This window comes from Papio anubis, chromosome 11, assembly GCF_008728515.1.
Source record: "Papio anubis isolate 15944 chromosome 11, Panubis1.0, whole genome shotgun sequence".
Taxonomy (NCBI): domain Eukaryota; kingdom Metazoa; phylum Chordata; class Mammalia; order Primates; family Cercopithecidae; genus Papio; species Papio anubis.
The window spans coordinates 50,270,855-50,292,819 of NC_044986.1; the positions used below are offsets into that span (position 1 = coordinate 50,270,855).

The 21,965-nt window shown below is 35.7% G+C and overlaps 1 protein-coding gene across 7 annotated transcripts in view; it reads right to left on the reverse strand.

Annotated features, from left to right (window-relative positions):
• Positions 1-21,965, reverse strand: part of PCDH15 (protocadherin related 15) — a 914,927-nt gene that overhangs the window by 322,414 nt on the left and 570,548 nt on the right. For all 7 annotated transcript variants that reach the window (XM_031652624.1, XM_031652623.1, XM_031652622.1 and 4 more), the window contains one exon: positions 16,111-16,243. In XM_031652624.1, coding sequence (XP_031508484.1) covers positions 16,111-16,243 — 133 coding nt within the window. The remainder of the gene's footprint in view (positions 1-16,110; positions 16,244-21,965) is intronic.

Genomic DNA, 21,965 nt, shown 5'->3' on the forward strand with positions numbered 1-21,965 from the left:
TCAAACTAGAACTCAGGACTAAGAAACTCAATCAAAACCGCTACATGGAAACTGAATAACCTGCTCCTGAATGACTACTGGGTACACAACGAAATGAAGGCAGAAATAAAGATGTTCTTTGAAACCAATGAGAACAAAGATACAACATACCAGAATCTCTGGGACACATTTAAAGCAGTGTGTAGAGGGAAATTTATAGCACTAAATGCCCACAAGAGAAAGCTGGAAAGATCTAGAATTGACACTCTGACATCACAGTTAAAAGAAATACAGATGCAAGAGCAAACACATTCAAAAGCTAGCAGAAGGCAAGACATAACTAAGATCAGAGCAGAACTGAAGGAGATAGAGACACAAAAAACCCTCCAAAAAATCAATGAATCCAGGAGTTGGTTTTTTGAAATAAGCAACAAAATTGATAGACCGCTAGCAAGACTAATTAAGAAGAAAAGAGAGAGGAATCAAATAGACGCAATAAAAAATGATAAAGGGGATATCACCACCGACCCCACAGAAATACAAACTACCATCAGAGAATACTATAAACACCTCTACGCAAATAAACTAGAAAATCTAGAAGAAATGGATAATTTCCTGGACACTTACACTCTCCCAGGACTAAACCAGGAAGAAGCTGAATCCCTGAATAGACCAATAGCAGGCTCTGAAATTGAGGCAATAATTAATAGCCTACCAACCAAAAAAAGTCCAGGACCAGATGGATTCACAGCTGAATTCTACCAGAGGTACAAGGAGGAGCTGGTACCATTCCTTCTGAAACTATTCCAAACAATAGAAAAAGAGGGAATCCTCCCTAACTCATTTTATGAGGCCAACATCATCCTGATACCAAAGACTGGCAAAGACACAACAAAAAAAGAGAATTTTAGACCAATATCCCTGATGAACATCGATGCAAAAATCCTCAATAAAATACTGGCAAACCGGATCCAGCAGCACATCAAAAAGCTTATCCATCATGATCAAGTTGGCTTCATCCCTGGGATTCAAGGCTGGTTCAACATACTCAAATCAATAAATGTAATCCAGCATATAAACAGAACCAGAGACAAAAACCACATGATTATCTCAATAGATGCAGAAATGGCCTTTGACAAAATTCAACAGCCCTTCATGCTAAAAACTCTCAATAAATTCGGTATTGATGGAATGTATCTCAAAATCATAAGAGCTATTTATGACAAACCCACAGTCAATATCATACTGAATGGGCAAAAACTGGAAAAATTCCCTTTGAAAACTGGCACAAGACAGGGATGCCCTCTCTCACCACTCCTATTCAACATAGTGTTGGAAGTTCTGGCTAGGGCAATTAGGCAAGAGAAAGAAATCAGGGGTATTCAGTTAGGAAAAGAAGAAGTCAAATTGTCCCTGTTTGCAGATGACATGATTGTACATTTAGAAAACCCCATTGTCTCAGCCCAAAATCTCCTTAAGCTGATAAGAAACTTCAGCAAAGTCTCAGGATACAAAATTAATGTGCAAAAATCACAAGCATTCTTATACACCAGTAACAGACAAACAGAGAGCCAAATCATGAATGAACTTCCATTCACAATTGCTTCAAAGAGAATAAAACACCTAGGAATCCAACTGACAAGGGATATAAAGGACCTCTTCAAGGAGAACTACAAACCACTGTTCAGTGAAATAAAAGAGGACATAAAAAAATGGAAGAACATACCATGCTCATGGATAGGAAGAATCAATATCGTGAAAATGGCCATACTGCCCAAGGTAATTTATAGAGTCAATACCATCCCCATCAAGCTACCAATGAGTTTCTTCACAGAATTGGAAAAAACTGCCTTAAAGTTCATATGGAACCAAAAAAGAGCCCACATCTCCAAGACAATCCTAAGTCAAAAGAACAAAGCTGGAGGCATCACGCTACCTGACTTCAAACTATACTACAAGGCTACAGTAACCAAAACAGCATGATATTGGTACCAAAACAGAGATATAGACCAATGGAACAGAACAGAGTCCTCAGAAATAATACCACACATCTACAGCCATCTGATCTTTGATAAACCTGAGAGAAAGAAGAAATGGGGAAAGGATTCCCTATTTAATAAATGGTGCTGGGAAAATTGGCTAGTCATAAGTAGAAAGCTGAAACTGGATCCTTTCCTTACTCCTTATATGAAAATTAATTCAAGATGGATTCGAGATTTAAATGTTAGACCTAATACCATAAAAACCCTAGAAGAAAATCTAGGTAACACCATTCAGGACATAGGCATGGGCAAGGACTTCATGTCTAGAACACCAAAAGCAACGGCAACAAAAGCCAAAATTGACAAATGGGATCCAATTCAACTAAAGAGCTTCTGCACAGCAAAAGAAACTACCATCAGAGTGAACAGGCAACCTACAGAATGGGAGAAAATTTTTGCAATCTACTCATCTGACAAAGGGCTAATATCCAGAACCTACAAAGAACTCAAACAAATTTACAAGAAAAAAACAAACAACCCCATCAAAAAGTGGGCAAAGGATATGAACAGACATTTCTCAAAAGAGGACATTCATACAGCCAACAGACATATGAAAAAATGCTCATCATCACTGGCCATCAGAGAAATGCAAATCAAAACCACAATGAGATACCATCTCACACCAGTTAGAATGGCGATCATTAAAAAGTCAGGAAACAACAGGTGCTGGAGAGGATGTGGAGAAATAGGAACACTTTTACACTGTTGGTGGGATTGTAAACTAGTTCAACCATTATGGAAAACAGTATGGCGATTCCTCAAGGATCTAGAACTAGAAGTACCATATGACCCAGCCATCCCATTACTGGGTATATACCCAAAGGATTACAAATCATGCTGCTATAAAGACACATGCACACGTATGTTTATTGCGGCACTATTCACAATAGCAAAGACTTGGAATCAACCAAAATGTGCATCAGAGACAGACTGGATTAAGAAAATGTGGCACATATACACCATGGAATACTATGCAGCCATAAAAAAGGATGAGTTTGTGTCCTTTCTAGGGACATGGATGCAGCTGGAAACCATCATTCTCAGCAAACTATCGCAAGAACAGAAAACCAAACACCGCGACAAGTTCTCACTCATAGGTGGGAACTGATCCATGAGATCACTGCACTGAAGGAACATCACAATAATCGAGCTATCACGGAGGGGGTGGGGGAGGGATTGCATTGGGAGTTATACCCGATGTAAATGACGAGTTGATGGGTGCTGACGAAGTTGATGGGTGCAGCACACCAACATGGCACAAGTATACATATGTAGCAAACCTGCACGTTATGCACATGTACCCTAGAACTTAAAGTATAATAAAATAAATAAATAAATAAATAAATATTAAGTCAAGATAGTTAAAAAAAAAACATAATTTTGGCACAGCCCACAGACCCTATAAAGCAACCACAAAATAGAACCTAAAAAGTTACCAGCTAACAACTTAATGATAGAATCAAAATTTCACAAATCAGTATTAACTTGGTACATAAATGGCCTAAATATCACACTTTAAAGGTACAGAGTGGCAAGTTGGATTAGAAACAAAACAAAACACAAGACCCATATGGCTGCTATCTCCAAGAGACTCAGCTTTCATGTAATGATACACAAATGCTCAAAGTAAAGGATTGGAGTAAGATCTACCATGCAAATAGAAAAGAAAAAGAACAGGGATTACTATTTTTGCTTCAGATAAAACAGAGATTAAACTAAAAAACACTAGAAAGAAAGAAAGAAAGAAAGAAAGAAAGAAAGAAAGAAAGAAAGAAAGAAAGAAAGAAAGAAAGAAAGACAGGAGCAATATAATGATAAAGGGTTCAATTCAAAAAGAAGATTTAACCTAGAGTATATACACACCCCATATTTTAGAGTCTGGATTCACAAAACTAGTACTTCTAGACCTATACAAAGACTTAGACAGTCACACAATAACAGTGGGGGTGATCATGACCCCACTGACAGCATTAGAGAGATTGTCAAGGCAGAAAACCAACAAAGAAATTCTGGACATAAACTCAACACTGGAGCAACTGGATCCAATATGCATCTATAGAATACTCCACCCATGCACCACAAAATATACGTTCTTCTCATCTGCACATGGAATATACTACAAAATGTACTACATGCTCAGTCATAAAGCAAGTCTCAACAAATTTAAAAAAAAAAGAAATCATAGCGCCCGTATTCTTGGACCACAGTGGAATAAAAATAGAAAGCAATACCAATAATATTTCTCAAAACCCCATGCTTACATGGAAATTAAACAGCTTGCTCCTGAATGACTTTTAAGTAAACAACAACATCAAGTCAGAAACATAAAAAAATTATTTGAAATAAATCAAAACAGAAACAACATACAAAAATCTCTGGGATGTTGCAAAAGCAGTGTTAAGAGGAACATTTATAGTGATAAATGCCTACCTCAAAAAGTTAGAATGATCTCAAATTAATGATCAAACATCATACTAGAGAAAGTAGATAAACAAGAACAAATGAATCCCAAAGATAGAAGGAAAATAAGATAACTCTAATTAGACTTGAACTGAATGAAATTGAGACCCAAAATTCCACACAAAGGATAAATGAAACCATAGTTTCATAGTTGGTTCTTTGACAGGATAAACAAGATCAATAGACAGTTAGATTAATAAAGAGAAAAAAAGAAAAATTCAAGTAAGCACAATGAGAAATGACAAAAGTTGTGTAATGTCGCAGCCGATCACACAGAAATACAAAACACCCTCATAGACAATTATGAATATTTCTATGCACACATACTAGAAAATCTAGAGGAAATTGATAAATTCCTGGAAACACACAACCTCTCAAGATTGAATCAGGAAGAAATTGAAACACTGATGAGACCAATATGGAGTTTGAAAAGTGAATCAGTAATAAAAAACCTAATAACCAATAATAATAGTAATAATAATGAGCCCCAGTCCAGATAGATTAACAGCTGAGTTCTACCAGAGGTCCAAAGAAGAGCTGATAGTAATTCTACTAAAACTATTCCAAAAAATCAAGGAGGGGGGATTCCTACCTAACTCATTCTATGAAGCCTGCATCACCTAATAGCAAAACCTGGCAAAGACACACACACACACACACACACACACACACACACACACACACACTAAAACTACTGGCCCATGTCTCTGAAGGACACAGATATGGCCTAAATGCCACAGTTAAAAGTTATTTCATATTCCATCAAATTAATTCTCAGCAAAATACTTATTTACACATCAAATTTAACAACACATCAAATATTTAATTTACGATGATCACGTAGGGTTAATTCCTGAGATTCAAGGTTGTTTCATCGTATTTCAACATATGCAAATCAGTAAATGTGATCCGATCACATTAACACAATTTAAACTAAAACCATATGATCACGTCAAGAGATGCAGAAAAAGCTTTCAACATAATTTAACATCCCTTCATGGTAAAATCCCTCAAGAATCTAGGCATCAGAGGTATATACCTCAAAATAATAAAAGCTATCTACAACAAACCCATAGCCAGCATCACACTGAATGATCAGAACTGCAAGCATTCCTCCTGGAAGTGGATCAAGACAAAGAGGCCTTGTCTCACCACTCCTATTCAGGACAACACTGGAAGTGCTAGTCAGATGTTAAACATTTTTTTTTTTTTCATATATTTGTTGGAAGCAAGAGGAAGAAACAAAAGCATCCAAACAGTGAAAAAAAATCAGACTATCTCTCTACACTGGTGATATGATTTTATACCTAGAAAACCCTAAAGGCTCTCTCAGTAAGTTATTAGAACTGATCAACAATTTAGCAAGGTATCAGGATACAATCAATGAACAAAAATCCATAGCAGTTCTATACACCAATAACTAAGAACCAAATCAAGAACACAATTCGATTTACAACAACCACAAAAGAAGTAAAATACCTAGGCATAAATCTAACCAAGGAGGTAAAAGATATCTGCAGGAAGAACTACAAAACTGCTAAAAAAAGGAACATTTGACAAAAATAAGCAATGTGAAAAGGACTCCCTATTCAATAAATGGAACTTGAACAGCTGGTGAGCTATATGCAGAAGAATGAAATTGGATACCTACTTTTTATTACATACAAAAATTAACTCAAGATGTCTTAAATATTTTAATGTAAGAACTAAAACTATAAGAATCCTAGAAAAAAACCTAGGAAACACTATTCTGGACATCAGTCTTTGCAAAGGATTTATGACTCAGTCCTCGAAAGCAACTGCAACAAAAACAAACATTGATAATTTGGACCTAAGTAAACTAAAGAGCTTCTGCACAGCAAAAGAAACCATCGACAGAGTGAACAGATAACCTACAGAATAGGAGAGAACATTCCCAAAATATGCATCTGACGAAGGTCTTATATTCAAAATCTACAAGTAGCTTAAAGAATTAAACAAGCAAAAGCAAATAATTCCATCAAAACGTAAGTAAAAGACATGAATAGACACTTCTCAGCAAAAAGGGATACAAGTAGCCAAGAAATATATGAAAAAAAGCTTAACATCACTAATCATCAGAGAAATGCAAATCAAAACCACTATGAGATACCTACTCACACCAGTCAGGGTGGCTACTATTTAAAAGTAAAACAACAACAGATGATGGGAGGTTGCAGAGAAAATGGAATACTTAAATACTCTTGGTGGGAATGTAAATTAGTTCAGCCACAGTGGAAATCTGTTCGGAGATTTCTGAAAGAACTAAAAATAGAACTACCATCTGACCCAGCAATGCCACCCAAAGGAAAATAAATTGACTGAAAAGACACAGGCACTTGTATGCTCATAGCAGTACTCTTCATGATAGCAAGGAAATGGAATCAACCTAGGTGCCCATTGGTGGTGGACCATATAAAGAAAATGTGGCACATATATGCTACAGAATACTATACAGCCATAAAAAAGGAAATCGTGTCCTTCGTAGCAACTTGGATGCAGCTGGAGGCCACCATCCTAAGTGAATTAACACAGAAATAGAAAAACAAATATTGCATATTCTCACTTATAAGTGAGAACTAAATGTTGCATACATGTAGACATAAACTTGTTAATGAAAGTCACTGGGGACTACTAGAGGCTCCTAGCTGAGAGGGAGAGTAGCAAGGCTGGAAAAACCAACTGTTGGGTGATATGCTAACTACCTTGTTGGCAGGATTAGTTGTACCCCAAACATCAGCATCATGTGATATACCAATATAATAAACCTGTACATTTACCCCTTGAATCCAAATAAAAACGGAAAAATAACGAATGGCAAAATTAAAAGAAAAACAAAAAATATATTTTGCTAAATGAAATCAGTCAGACACAAAAGTACACATACTATATGATTCCACTTATATAAGGTAGCTAAAATAGTCAAATTAATAGAGACAGAAAGTTATGTGGTGGGTGCCAGGAGCTGCGGGCAGGTGTTTGGGGAGTTAGTGTTTACTGGGTATAGAGCTTCAGTTTGGGAGGATGAGAAAGTTCTGGAAACAGATGGTGATAATGTTGCACAAAAAAATGTGACTGTACTTAATGCCACTGACTTGTATACTTAAAGGTGGTTGTAACGGTAAGTATTGTATTCCATTTTTTTTTTTTTTTACAACTACAATAATAAAAGATATGTAGGAATTTGCCAGATGAACAAGATGGAAAAGGGCATTGCCAGTGAAATAAACATAATGAAATCTGAATTAAACAAATAAGAAAAGCATCTTTGATTGCAAAAGAGCGAATTGCAAATATCCAAAGTAATCCTTGTAATATAAATGACATTATAAATTGTACGGTGCAGTGCCTATGATTCATGCACACTGTATCTGAACCAGCTGTGAAACACTCATGAATCATAAACTCCTGTATCATCTTCAGAGCAAAAATGCATCCTATTTTACCAGAAATACTCATCAAAAAAAAAAAAAGGAAAGAGAAGTAAAAACCCTGAAATTTCTAGGACCTTTCGAAGATATCAGAAAAACAAATTAATACCTCTGACACGACCTGTTAATGCAGAGGGTCATGCTGTAAGACAGTTTGCATTTAATTCAAACTGTTTTGGAATAAGATCAATTCTGTAGCGAGATCAAGGCAGCAGAAATTTTTCTTCAGGGCTAAAAATAATAATTCCTTGAGGCACAGACATTAAATTCCACGGCTTCTTGAAACTATTTAAAAAATGAGAAGAATGGATAAAGATTAAAAGAAAAAACATTCTGTAAGCTGACAAAACACCTTTTTAGACTTACACCCAATTCGTGCATTAGTCAAATGTGTATGTGTTTGTTTTGTTTTGTTTTGTATTGTTTTCCTTCAGGTAACTGGAGGTGGCAACATTCACCTTCTCGGTCTGCTTCTCACCATTTTCTATTTTCTTCTGCTATTTATCTCTAAGTGATTAGACCTGTTACTGCAGTTTCCAGCAAGGAAAAGCCAGGAAAAGGAAAGAGAATCAAAGCACCAGAGTGAGTCACTTCACTGGTAGGTGGAACCAGAAGTTTTAAAGCAGTAGCAAAATTTATATGTTCTCAGTGTCAGTGGACACTTTCTGTATAATAATTTTATTTCACTTTTGTAAAGAATCATGAAGCAACCACAAAAAATTAAATCAAGTCTTATCAAGTAGATGTTTGAAAGAAAAACAATGATTCACCTTGTAGGCAGATGTACTTTGCTATTGAAGAGATTGTTGGCAAGTCTAAGCAACGCTGAAGGGAATAAGGAAATTTCGATCCTTAGAGAAGACAGCATAGAATAATAGTACAGAGAGTATAGGATAGAACAGCTTGCATTTGAATACGACATCTGCAACAGGATTCTATTTGACATAGGAAAAGTTACTTCTACTTGTTGAGAATATTAAAAATGAAGAAGCTTTCAAGTGCTTAGTGTAGTTTCTGGCTTATGGTAGCATCAATTAAAATTAGGTACTGATGCTTTTATTATTAATATTGATCGCTTAGCCATCTGTATCTTGAGCATCCAAAGTGTCAGTTTGTTCTTTAAATTGCAGGTGACCTTTCTTTCTCAATAGAAGAGCTAGTAAAATCATAAAGTGGATGATATTTGTTGGAATGTCTCCATTCCCCTGTATTCCTTTACATTTTACCTTTTTTAATCCATTATTGCAAATGCCCAGTACCTTCTTGTTCACCCTAAAATGTTTTATGAGTTTATGAGTTAACAGGAAAACAGGTTTCTTTTCGAAAATTGGAATAAAAAGAACTGCCATTTATTATTATTATTATTATTATTTATTTATTTATTTTTGAGACGGAGTCTCGCTCTGTGGCCCAGGCTAGTGTGCAGTTGTGTGATCTCAGCTCATTGTAACCTCCGCCTCCCAGGTGCAACTGATTCTCCTGTCTCAGCCTCCCAAGTATCTGGGATTACAAGTATGCACAAACACGCCCAGCTGATTTTTGTATTTTTAGTAGAGACAGGGATTCATCATATTGGCCAGATGGGTCTGGAACTCCTGACCTCAGGTGATCCAACCCCCTAGGCCTCTCAAACACTTTTTTCTACATTTCAAACTCTTTGCAATTTACCTGCTATATCATTTAATCTCCTCTTCCCTACCCTACACACAACCAACCTCCCTCCTATTAACCAACCACTTAAAATTCTGCATCCTTATGTACTTTAAATACAAAGGATAAGATAGTCCCCATTATTTTAGCAAATATTTTTTGAATATATTCTTGACACGTGATCCTACTTGTATTTTTAACTAGCTAATGTGAGATACATCTTTGACCTGGTTAAATGTATGATCCCTTAATCCAATTTAATATAATAAACTAATGCTGCATTATAGGAGTATAAACATTTTTAAAAATATATTTTCTATTATAAAGTTGGCTTTATACTTTACATAAATATAATGGACACTTCCTGTTTATTTTTGAATGATTATTAATGTCATACTGAAAGGGTCAGTACATCCGACCTTTCACAAAAAAAGTAAAAGGTCAAATGTAAAAATTGTAGGCTTTGTGGTTCACACATGGATTCTGCATATTATTCTTCAATTTTCATCATTTGGTTCCATATTTTTGTTTGTTTACATGTTTCTCATAAACCTTTTAAAATGCAAAAAGTATTCTATCTTACTTGTCTCTCAAAATACAAGCCATTTTACCCAGGAACTGTACTTGGTCAATCTGTGCTTCACTATACGTGTTCTTTGTTATTTTAAAATCAATACTGACATATTTCAAGTAAATTGTTTTCACTACCACTCATTTTCAGATGTAAGTCAATAGGTTAATAGGTTAACACAAACAAGAAAGTAGCAGCCAAAAAAAAAAAAAAAAAGAGAGAGAGAGAGAACAATAAGAAAAACATTTTAAGTCAAAGGAAAATTGCCAGTTTTTATCTCCTCCTAATTCCCAATCCTTCACTCCTAAAGGAACATATTAAGTGCAAAGAATGTCATACTTTTATTCCATTCGCCATATATACATTTTTATCCATTTGGCAAATTATGGTTGAATTTCTCTTGGGATGACCTCACCAGTAGTAGGTGAATGGATCATTTGATTCAACACTAGTTCATAAGTGATTTTTCTTTTCAATCAGGCACACACTCACTGCTGATAACTGCATATTTTGACTATTTGTAGAAGTGCTAAAGGAACTAAGAATTTTACGGTAAATAAGCCGTGTTGGAACAAATATCAAGGCCTCGAGAATAGTATACTTTATAACTTTGCTCAACACATAACGTAGGAAAATATCCAATTAGGAGTCTAGAAATGGAGTGAGGCAGGGCCAGCTGAATATTTTGTTTGATATTTAATTGTTAACTCTTATAGTACCTTCATAAAGTTTCCAAATCTTTTCCTTTCTCTTGCTTTTGTTGTAAATACAAAAGTCCAAGCCCGCATTATATTATACTCAGTTTGAATATGGAATATCAACTCCTTAAGAATAAAATGAAACAGTCTAAGATGCTTTCAGGCTTTTGTATTGATCATCTCCATTTCTGTTGTGTAGCTGGTTTCATCAATGATGTCTCAATTTATGTCTATAATTGTTATTTTGCAAAACTGTCTCATTTTAATTAATATGATGCCTTACTCATTATTTTTAAATTATTTTCTTCATTATTTTGAAACTAATTTTGTTTCTAAGGACTGGGAACAAGGTGGGTGGATGTGATCATCTCACACATGTTCTTGTCTTTTTTCCTTTTATTTTCCCTCTGTTGCTGGGATAGAGAGGATGAAGAAAGAAAAAATGTATTTGTTAAAGGAATTATCTGTATTGAGGTTGCTCTAGGATTACTGTGCTAGAGGAATGACTCCCAGTAAATTCCACCATTAAGAGGCTCAATATCAAGCAACAATCCTGTGAACTAGTGGCACCTTATGGAATTCTAATGTATCTTTTAGTTAATGTCCAGGTGGTAGCCTCGTCTTACATCTTGATGTGCATACTTCTCTTCTTCACATGTTGCAGTGTTCTTTATTTTATAATTTATAATTAGAAGCACAAACTCTGAGATTTATGGATCCAGGCAGGATCGATCTCACCTACAATACTGGGCAAGATCTTCAAGGGGACAGCTCATGCTTTCTTGTCAACTGCTCAGTCCACCACCACATTTCTCTCCAATGTTCTCTCCCCTGTTTTAGTTGTACTGACTCAAATCTAAGCAGCTATTCGATTAGAGTATTGAATGGTGATCTTCCCTTTTTGGGTGAATTTCTCTTGGATTTTCTTCTCTCAATCTTAGCCAGACTTTTTCTATAATAACACTTGACTAGCTAAAATTTCAACCTCATCTATTTATAAAATAATGTTATCTAGTACTATTTGAGACCTCTCTTACTTGGATTTTTTAGAGTATTGTACTCAGAATCAGGAACTTTTTGAGATAAAATCTGAGAAATTAGTAACTTTTGCTCAACTGTGCTTTATTCAGGTTTTTATCTGTATTCTATTCTATAATCTCCAAGTGAGGAAAATAGTCAATTCATATTTCTCTAAAGTGTTTCTTCATAAGAGCCTCAAAACAAATGTATATATTTTTAAACATTAGTACATTTACCCCAATATAACATCACAAAATTAACCTTTGGAAAATACAGAACTAATGTAATACAAAACATTTACATCCTTCCCAAAACAGGTAAAATAAACATAATAGTTCTCTACAGCCTAATCTAAAAGAATGTGATGTAGTGGATAGGGTCCTGAGTTTTTAATCAAAATGAGAAAAACTAATGTGACTCATAAACCTTTCTGTTTCTGAGTCTCATTCTTTTCATTTTCCTGATGATAACGATAGTAAGATCCACCTGTTTGTTTGGGCAGGTTAATGACCAAGTGAAATAATGCATTATACATTTGTCAAAGAAATATAGCCTCTTAAAAGAAAGTTAACGCAGCTGATGTTCAGTAACATATCTCGGTTTGTAAGTAAAAAATTAGAAATAAACTGAAATAAACGATCAATATATATTATGGTAAAAACAAGTAATAATTTGAATTAAGATAACTTGTTGAACACTGATTTATCAAACTCTATGAACTAGCCCATTTTTAAAATTATAGTTTGTTTGTTATTAGAAAAACATTTCCCTAGATAGAAGCTGCTCCATTATTCTGAAGGGAAGTACAAATGATGAAAAGCAGAGCTGGAGATGATCCATGATGGACATACAGTGTGAGTAAGAAACATATATTATTTGTTTTAAATCACTGAGATTTTGAGTTTGTGTATGTATCCCTAATATGAGCTAACTATCCTTAATGATACCATAAGCAAAGAATTTAAAGTAAATAAACAGTGCATGACCCCATATTAAGTGCCACACTAAGTGTTAATTACATCTCCCTGGAGGTAAACAGGGGACTGGTTCCAGGACGTCTGAGTATATAAAAAATCCACACATTCTGAAGTCCCACAGTGGGTCTTATGGAACCCTTTGTGTACTAAAGATTGGCTCTCCAAATAGGCAGGATTTATATTATATTTCTCAAAAAATCTGCATATAAGTGGATCTGTGCATTTCAAACTTGGGTTGTTCAAGGGTCAACTGTGTTACTATTTTATGGGATGAGACGGCAGAGATGACACATGGAAACTTTATGTCTAAAAAAGGAGAAATATGCAAATGGTGGTGGGGTGGGCCAAATGGAATGTGAGTTACATGAAAAGGTAATTTGGAAGGAAATAATGCTTTTGTGAAGAAGAGAAATACTTGAATATTTGAGTATAAAACATAGTTTTATTTAGTACCCTTGCCTCTCTTTAGTATGATAAAAATACATAAAAAATTCAGAGAGACAAAGAGGGAGGAAGCTGCTTGAGTGAACATACTCTAGTGATGTAAATACTTGAGGGAATTCTCTCTGTATTGGGTGGTGTGCTGATGAATGCTTAACAAAAAAAATTTGAAGTGAAAGACACTGATTCGTTGTATTTGATGATTTCTGTGGCGTAAGTATGCCCACCATGGCAATGTTTAGCTGGTAACAAGACATAACTGCACACAGAGTCAGGAAGAGATGCACATGACTGGCTCTCATGATTTCGCCGTGGTCTGGCTCCAGCATTTGACTGTGACAAGTTTCACTGGCCGGTCAGAACTCTGGAGGAAAAACATCTACCTATAACTAACCCTGATCAGCATAACAGGTTTGAGAAAGCTCTAGTAATATTTTCCTCAAGTGAACGCCATCAATACAGCCGTCAGGCAAAACAGCATTCATGCACTGAGGAAAATCACTGCATCTCGAACAACTTTTAGATAGCATAAAAGGCCCATTCTTAAAAGCAGAAGTGGGAAGGGGGGAAACAAGAATTGTTGTCTGAAAAGAAATCACTTAGATTTCCATCAAAACAGATTAGTTTGAAGCCAATTTGCTGCTATCTTCAAAACTATATTTCCTCACAAATTCTGTCTTCCAAATTGAGCAGTGAGTCAGCAGTAGGTAGTGCTAGAGTGTGAAAAGGATGAGGACGGAGGCAGCCAGGGTACCTCTAATGCATCTTCTTATTAGAAGACTTTTGAAGAGTAATTTGATGGAAGCTTTCCAACTTTTAGGTCAGTAGCTTAAATGCAGTCTCAGTTGATCATGAACAAAAGTGGGTGGTTAGTGGCCTGTGAAAAGTACTTTCATGGTATCACCCTTGTTCTTTCTAATAGAGACTGCCACTACAGTTGGCATCCTTTCTTTTCCTTATACCAGAAGCACAAAGGGTGAATAGAAATGTCATTTCAAGTGTTTTTTCAGCCTTTGTACCAGAGAAATTTGAAATATGAAAAAGACCAACTTCTTTTCATCTTTAACTCACAGGGAGAATTATTGAACTATAATATGTTTCCTAAATCTTCCTGGATTTTATTAAAATGAAACCTGAGCCACTTTACAAGTAAAATTATGTCTTAATTCATAGGAAGTTAAATTACATAAAGGCACATACTTGAGACATATTTAAATATAAAATGTATAATTTCTTGACCTGAATCTTACACATGTAAGATTTATTTTATTTTCCTTTTCTTTCTCTTATTTTATTCTTGCTTCAATAAATGAATTCCCATGAATATAAAGACAAAGATCTTATTATTCCATTAAATGAACATGTCTTAATATTTGTTTTTTTCTATTCTTTATCATTACAATAATTTGACTTTTTTTCTCCTAAAGAGACTGTAGGTTTTATTCTCTTTCTTTTAATTATTTCACTAAAATCCTCCAAATTTCCATATTACTAATATCTCTACCTTCATATAATTTTGTTTCAATATTAAATGATCAATTAAAGCAAACTCTCTCTAAGTACCTGGAGAAAAGCAACAGAATAAATATTAGCGTAGAGACCCAAAGAAGTACTTGGTAATGCCAAGAAAATTTCAGTAGCTATTAGTAATCAGTAGGATATAACAGAAATCGCCGTTTTAGAAGTGATGAAAACTCAATCAACTGATTTTAAGCATCAATTACTTTCTATGGGGTTAGCTTTCCACATCTCAAAAATAAGATTGATGTGTTCTGTTATTTTTGCATCATTTTCAATACAAGCATTCTATGAAATCTTCACTTTTATATCACCCAGATTTAAGTGAGAGGGTGTTAATATTCGAATGGGATTTGAGCAAGATGTAGCTGTGCCTTATGTCATGTCAGCTGATGATAAAGATTGATGCTGGAATTTTCCTGGGTCAGTCATGTTAAAATCTCCCCTAGGCTTCAAGGCCACCTTCATGAATTCTCATATCAGCAACTTCTGCAATTCCCATGTAACATCAGAAGATAAACTCTGTTCTCTGAACATTCATGTATAAAACAATGCATCATCTTATGATTCTTATGATTGACATAGCAAAGTGAAAATACATCAACACCATATTTAGCCCAACTTGAAGCTGCATATTCAAAGATAGAGCTTTTCCTGGCCAAAGATACTTTGGTCAGAAATATATAAACAGTGAACACCAAGCTATCATCTTGCAAGTAATATATATGCTCATGAATCTCTAGCTACAAATAAAAATATCAGCTAAAACTACCCCCTTCTCATAAATGAATAAAAAACAGCAATTACAAGATTTGCCTATGGCCATGAAATGAAGTGGGGCTTGTCTCAGAATTAAAATGCCTACCATCAGCCTTTGGGTACAAAGTTAATTCCCCTATACAAGACTGCAGCAAAAATAAATCCAGCTGGAGAAAAGGCGTACAAAACAGAAAATAATAGTCAGCTGCAGACTCTTTGGATCCAAAGTACAAAATATTCAAGTACGTGTTTCCAATCCCTTCATTCTCTCCTGTAATGATTGCAGCTAATCCCTACCAGCCAAATGTTAGTTCTTCAATTGTGGTGATCAATAGAATAGATTAGCTGTGGAAACCCTCCATCCATATTACCCTTGCTTTCCTTTCCAGATGGAACTTTCATTCACTAGAGTGGAGGCAGCATGTGAGGTTTATCCCTCCATACACAAATATAAACTCATTAAATGCCACGCTTGTCACTTTAGAATTTACAGACACACACACACACACACACACACACACACACACACACCCCCAAGGAACATACCTGTAGATTTAATAAAACAGCACCAACCCTCATGGCTTCACTAATTTCAAGGCTATACATCAGCTGTGGGAAGCGAGGAGGGCTTTGATTATTTGGTGGAAGCACTTCAATGTACACAGTGCAGATGGAGTGCCTGCAGAGAAAGAGAGGCAAACAAGATGGTTACGAATCTGCATCACATTTAATGTTAGACTGCATTGTTTATTCACTTGTTGGGTTTACTGGAGAAAAAATTTCCAAATTTCATGAAAAATAGTAAAGTCAAAATGAAAGGATAGAAAAATAAAACTACCACCAAAGTATAATGGTGCTATGAAATTATCTCAGTAAAAGAAAAGTAATTGCCTCCAGTATCTGTTTTTCCTACTTAGATGAATAGTGTGAATTAAAATGGAATAGCTATATAAATAAAGCTAATAAATTAACTTGCCTCGACTTCTGACTTTGTTTTTAATGCTTCTCTAATAGCAAAATCATTCTATAAACATCTGGTAATAAGAACTGTCCTTGGGGCTTTTTTCCTGTTAAAACAGCAGGGGGAGTATTGATTAAAATAACACACACAAAAAATTACGGGCTGTGTTTTACCCGTTCTGTTGCTAACGTCAATGGGTTACTGTAAGTGTATCTCAGGAGTCAGGATCATAAGGAATCCTATGTAAAATAGTTGCAAACAAAACTAAATATGTTTTAAAATCTTCTCTAAAAAGCAAAATATGATAAGCTAGGAATCAGATTTAATAAAGCCCTTATATTAACAGGAGCTTTTCTTAAAGGAAAAGATACCTTATCATTACAAGGAAAAAAAATTAGCATTGACAAAGTCAACTTTTTTGATATCTCTGAACTTTGAAATTTTTATAAGACAAAACTTGAAGAAGCATGTTAGTCAAGGTTTGTAAGGTGGAAACATTGGCTGAAATATATCAATGAAATCTGAAAATTTATAAGGTTAGCCCTCTATTGTGAAAAAACATATGTGTACATACACACACACAGATATATATATACACAAATATATACACATACATATATACACTCATGTGTACATACATTTTGTACAAACATACCACCACTGCCTAAGATGTATGCTTTGAATTTAACAAAGTCATGATTTAGTTCAAAATACATTTGTTATAATTTCTATTTGGGGCTGAGAATATTTATTTATTTATTTATTTATTTATTTATTTATTTATTTGAGATGGAGAGTCTCTCCGCAGGCTGGGCTGGAGTGCAGTGGCATGATCTCTGCTCATTGCAACCCCCACCTCCTGTTCAAGTGATTCTCCTGCCTCAACCTCCCAAGTAGCTGGGATTACAGACCTGTGTCACCATATCCGGCTAATTTTTGTATTTTTAGTAGAGATGGGGTTTTGCCATGTTGGCCAGGCTGGTCTCGAACTCCTGACCGCAGGTGATTCACCTACCTCAGCCTCCCAAACTGCTGGGATAACAGCCCTGAGCACCACGCCTAGCCTAGAAACTTCTTAAAGTAGTCCCAAACTCTTTATGACATGCTTCAATTAAAAGACATGGTCACCAAAAATATTTGTCTGAGTTTATTAACTAAACCATTCTACTTTTCAAAACCTTTTAAAAGAAATTCAGCCCGGGCGCTGTGGCTCACGCCTGTAATCCCAGCCCTTTGGGAAGCAGGTGGATCACAAGGTCAGGAGATGGAGAGCATCCTGGCTAACACGGTGAAACCCCGTCTCTACTAAAAATACGAAAAAAAAAATTAGCCGGGCGTGGTGGCGGGCGCCTGTAGTCCCAGCTACCCAGGAGGCTGAGGCAGGAGAATGGCGTGAACCCGGGAGGCGAAGCTTGCAGTGAACCAAGATCGCACCACTGCACTCCAGCCTGGGTAACAGAGCGAGACTCCGTCTCACATATACTATTAAAATAAAAAAAAAAAAAACGAAATTCAGAACATGGGCACTAAAATTTCGTTTTAAAGCTTGTCACTTTATAATATACCTAAATTCAAGTTGTTTTTGAGCATATCATCAGTAGATATATAACAATAGAATAGTAAGCATAAAAGCTACCGTGACTTTAAAAAATTTCATGGTCGGGCCTGTAATCTCAGCACTTTGGGAGGCCAAGGCGGTCGGATAACGAGGTCAGAAGTTCAAGACCAGCATGACTAACATGGTGAAACCCCGTCTCTACTAAAAAACACAAAAATTAACTGGGTGTGGTGGCCTGTAATCCCAGCTACTCAGGAGGCTGAGGCGGGAGGGAGAATTGCTTGAACCTGGGAGGTGGAGGTTGCAGTGACCCGAGATCACGCCATTGCACCACTCCAGCCTGGGCGACCAGGAGAAACTCTGAATCAAACAAACAAACAAACAAAAACAAACAAACAAAAAAACCTCATACCTACATTTATCATGATATTGTTCTAAAGTAATCTCACTCTAAATTGAAATATTTTAAACTTTTGTAATTAGTTAAAATATCTGTATTAATTTCTGCCTCTGATTTTATCTATTTAGTATCAAAATTTGCCAATAAAATTAATCAGATATTTCTTTTTTTTTTTTTTTTTTTTTTTTTTTTTTTTTGAGACGGAGTCTGGCTCTGTCACCCAGGCTGGAGTGCAGTGGCCGGATCTCAGCTCACTGCAAGCTCCGCCTCCCGGGTTCATGCCATTCTCCTGCCTCAGCCTCCCGAGTAGCTGGGACTACAGGCGCCTGCCACCTCGCCCGGCTAAGTTTTTGTATTTTTAGTAGAGACGGGGTTTCACTGTGTTAGCCAGGATGGTCTCGATCTCCTGACCTCGTGATCCCCCGTCTCGGCCTCCCAAAGTGCTGGGATTACAGGCTTGAGCCACTGCGCCCGGCCAATCAGATATTTCTTAAATGGATTCAAACAGATGATGAAATGTTGCTTATATAATTATAGTTATTAATGTGAACACGAAACAATGGGAAGTTATAAAATTTATAGTATACTGCAAAGATTCCCACTTCCCATGTTGTGAGAACAAAGGAATTGTCATTTTGAGGTAGACCTAACATCCTGCCAGGTGGTGATCTGACCCCAGAAGCAAGCAGCCCCAAGATGTAAAACATTTTCCCTGATATTACCCTTGAAGATCTTGGCTTATTTTAGCATCTGTTGTTGATCAAGTTTTTAAAACATTTTATGAATCTCTTCTCTTTCTTTTCTGTGATAGTACATTCTCTATGCATAACAAGTCCTACAACACTATTGGTAATAACAGTAGGTGAGTGATGTTGAACACAGAATTTGTAACCAGATATTCCTGAGTTAGAATTTTGGTGCTGCCCTCAGTGATCTAGAGCAAATCACTTCTTTCAGTTTCATTATTTCCACATAATAAATGTAAATAATAATAACAAGGTCATGATAAAGATTAAATAAGTTTATATATTTGTATATATAGGTACATGTATACATACATATGAAACATACTTTTATAATTTATTATTAATAAATTACTCAAAATAAGGCTTAAGATTACTTATTCTACTTTATGAATAGTGTAAACAATCTTGCATTTTCCTTAGTTACATCCTTTATAATACTGTAGCTATTTTAATTGAATCCTTTCACTTGGCTAAATTCCTACAAAGGCACGATACTCCTTCACCCCTCCCCAGCATGGGGTATGTTGGTGTTAGAATTTGATCATGTTGTCTCATAATCTTTAGGGTAGGATACAAGAATCTACAATTTTTACAAATTTCCAAGGTTCTACTTATAGAAACTAGAATTTGAAGACCACTGTTTCACAATCTCATGAAAAGTAAAATACGTAGACTCACCTGTTTTTTTTTTTTTAATTACGTCAGGAGAAAAACTCTATAAACTCACCTAACGTCTTCAATAACCCTGGATCCAAGAGACTTCCTCAATGTTTAACTTTTTTTTTTTTTTTTTTTTTTTTGACCTGGAACATATCTGTACTGCAGATTTGAAGCTTTCTTTCAAAAGCTAGGCCCCTTTCTGCTTCTGATATGCTTTAGATCTTCAGTTTACTGGTCAAGAATACTTTATAGAGGTTTTACAAGAATATCAGTGTCTTAAGGCTTCTGAAAGCATAGTTAAACTACACTTATTATACTTTTTATATTTCTTTATTCCTTTCCCTTTCATTATCTTTCCATTTTAGAGGGCTAAAGTGTGACAATACTACAATAAGGACCTTAAACTCGTATGAGGCACTTGGATATTTGTCACAGAGAAGAAAACGTTAAAATGCTGAAACAAAGAGGACTCTAGACCCAGACAGAACACAGAGACAAATTTTAGCTCAACAGGACCATCTCCTTGATCTGTCCTTACTCCTTTGCTTCCTCTGTTCTTTTCCACAATAATTCAAAAGCTAGAATTGCTAATTATGTTTTTTTCCCTTATTGGACGTGAATCTTAGTTATTTGGAGGAGATCATATCTTAAGGTCTTGCATTTTTCATCTGCAACATCCTGGCACATCCCTACAATGTGTTTAAATAAGCACCAGGCTTCTTGCGGGTTATTGCCTTTTAAAATGCTATCTCCTTTTTATCGCTGATGTCAGCACAGTGTCAGAGTTAGCTTTCATAAAATTGAATACCAATAGTATTAACAATAAAATAATAGCATTTGTGCTGTAATAAATAGTAGTAATTCAACAGCATCATTTAAGCACTTACTAAAATAGGGCAGTCACTATATAAATAAAAATACTTTATGCAAGCATTTTGTATTCACATTTTATAGCTAGTACTAAATGCATAACACTGAACATATATATGAGACAAATTTTATTTTTGTAATATAGCCAGAATGATGTAGATAAATCTCCATTTCTAAAAACGAACATCATAAAGCTTTATTATATTTCATCTGGTAATAAAGGTCAAAGTAGAACAAAAGAGGTAATATATTTCTTATATACTCTTGAAACCTACCCAATAGTCCCATAAATAGTTTTTTGTTTTTTGATAAACATAGAAATTGACCCATCTGATCTTAAAGCTTGAAACTTACATTTGTTTTATCTGAGCTCCTTTCTCAGGAAACAACCTTCAGGCCTCCCAGAAAAAAGTATCAAAGAACTGAAACTCACCAGATCACCACATCCAATGTTACACCCCTCAATCGTCACACCCCTCAATGGTCATGATTGTTTCCTTGCCCCTCCCTAGCTCCTGTTTTCTTACACATTAACATTTCTTCCCTGCTATGTAAACACTGATTTTAGTCAGTCAGTGAGTTGAATTTGAGATTGTTACCCATTTCCTCAGTTACAGCACTGGATTAAAATCTTCTTCTTTGACAACAATTATTGTTTCAGTGATTGGCTTTTTGTATTACCAGCAGCATAATCTAAACTGAACCCCTAGTGTTCCTGTGACAGATTTTGGTTACCTGACAGGAACACATTGCTTGTGTCTTGGCGGCCTTGAGCTGAGTGTCTCAGAAGGCCTCCTAAGCAGTTGCCCACCTGATTTTCACTGGAGGTGTTTCCGTCTCTTTCTGGCCTAACAGCAGCTACCCCCAACTACATTCCTGATTGTCTAGTCAGAACAGCATTTGAAATTTAACATCTGCATCCAGAGAGATGAGTGTCAGTTCCTTTGTGGTCCTGGACAGCAGGATCCCCTCCTCTCAGTTTGAGAATTTTTAAAAGAAATTTTTATTTGTAGGTTGAACAAGCCCAAATGACTGAGAGTGGGAAGCACCCTGTGTTCGTATGGACACTTTTTGGGGATTTCAGTATGAACGCTCTTGGGAGCTTGTTTGTAATTGTGGTGTGTGTGTATGTGTAAGCAAGTGTGTATCTTTTGTGGGTACCAGACAGTGGGATTGGCTCCTCTCAATTTGAGAAATTCCTAAGAA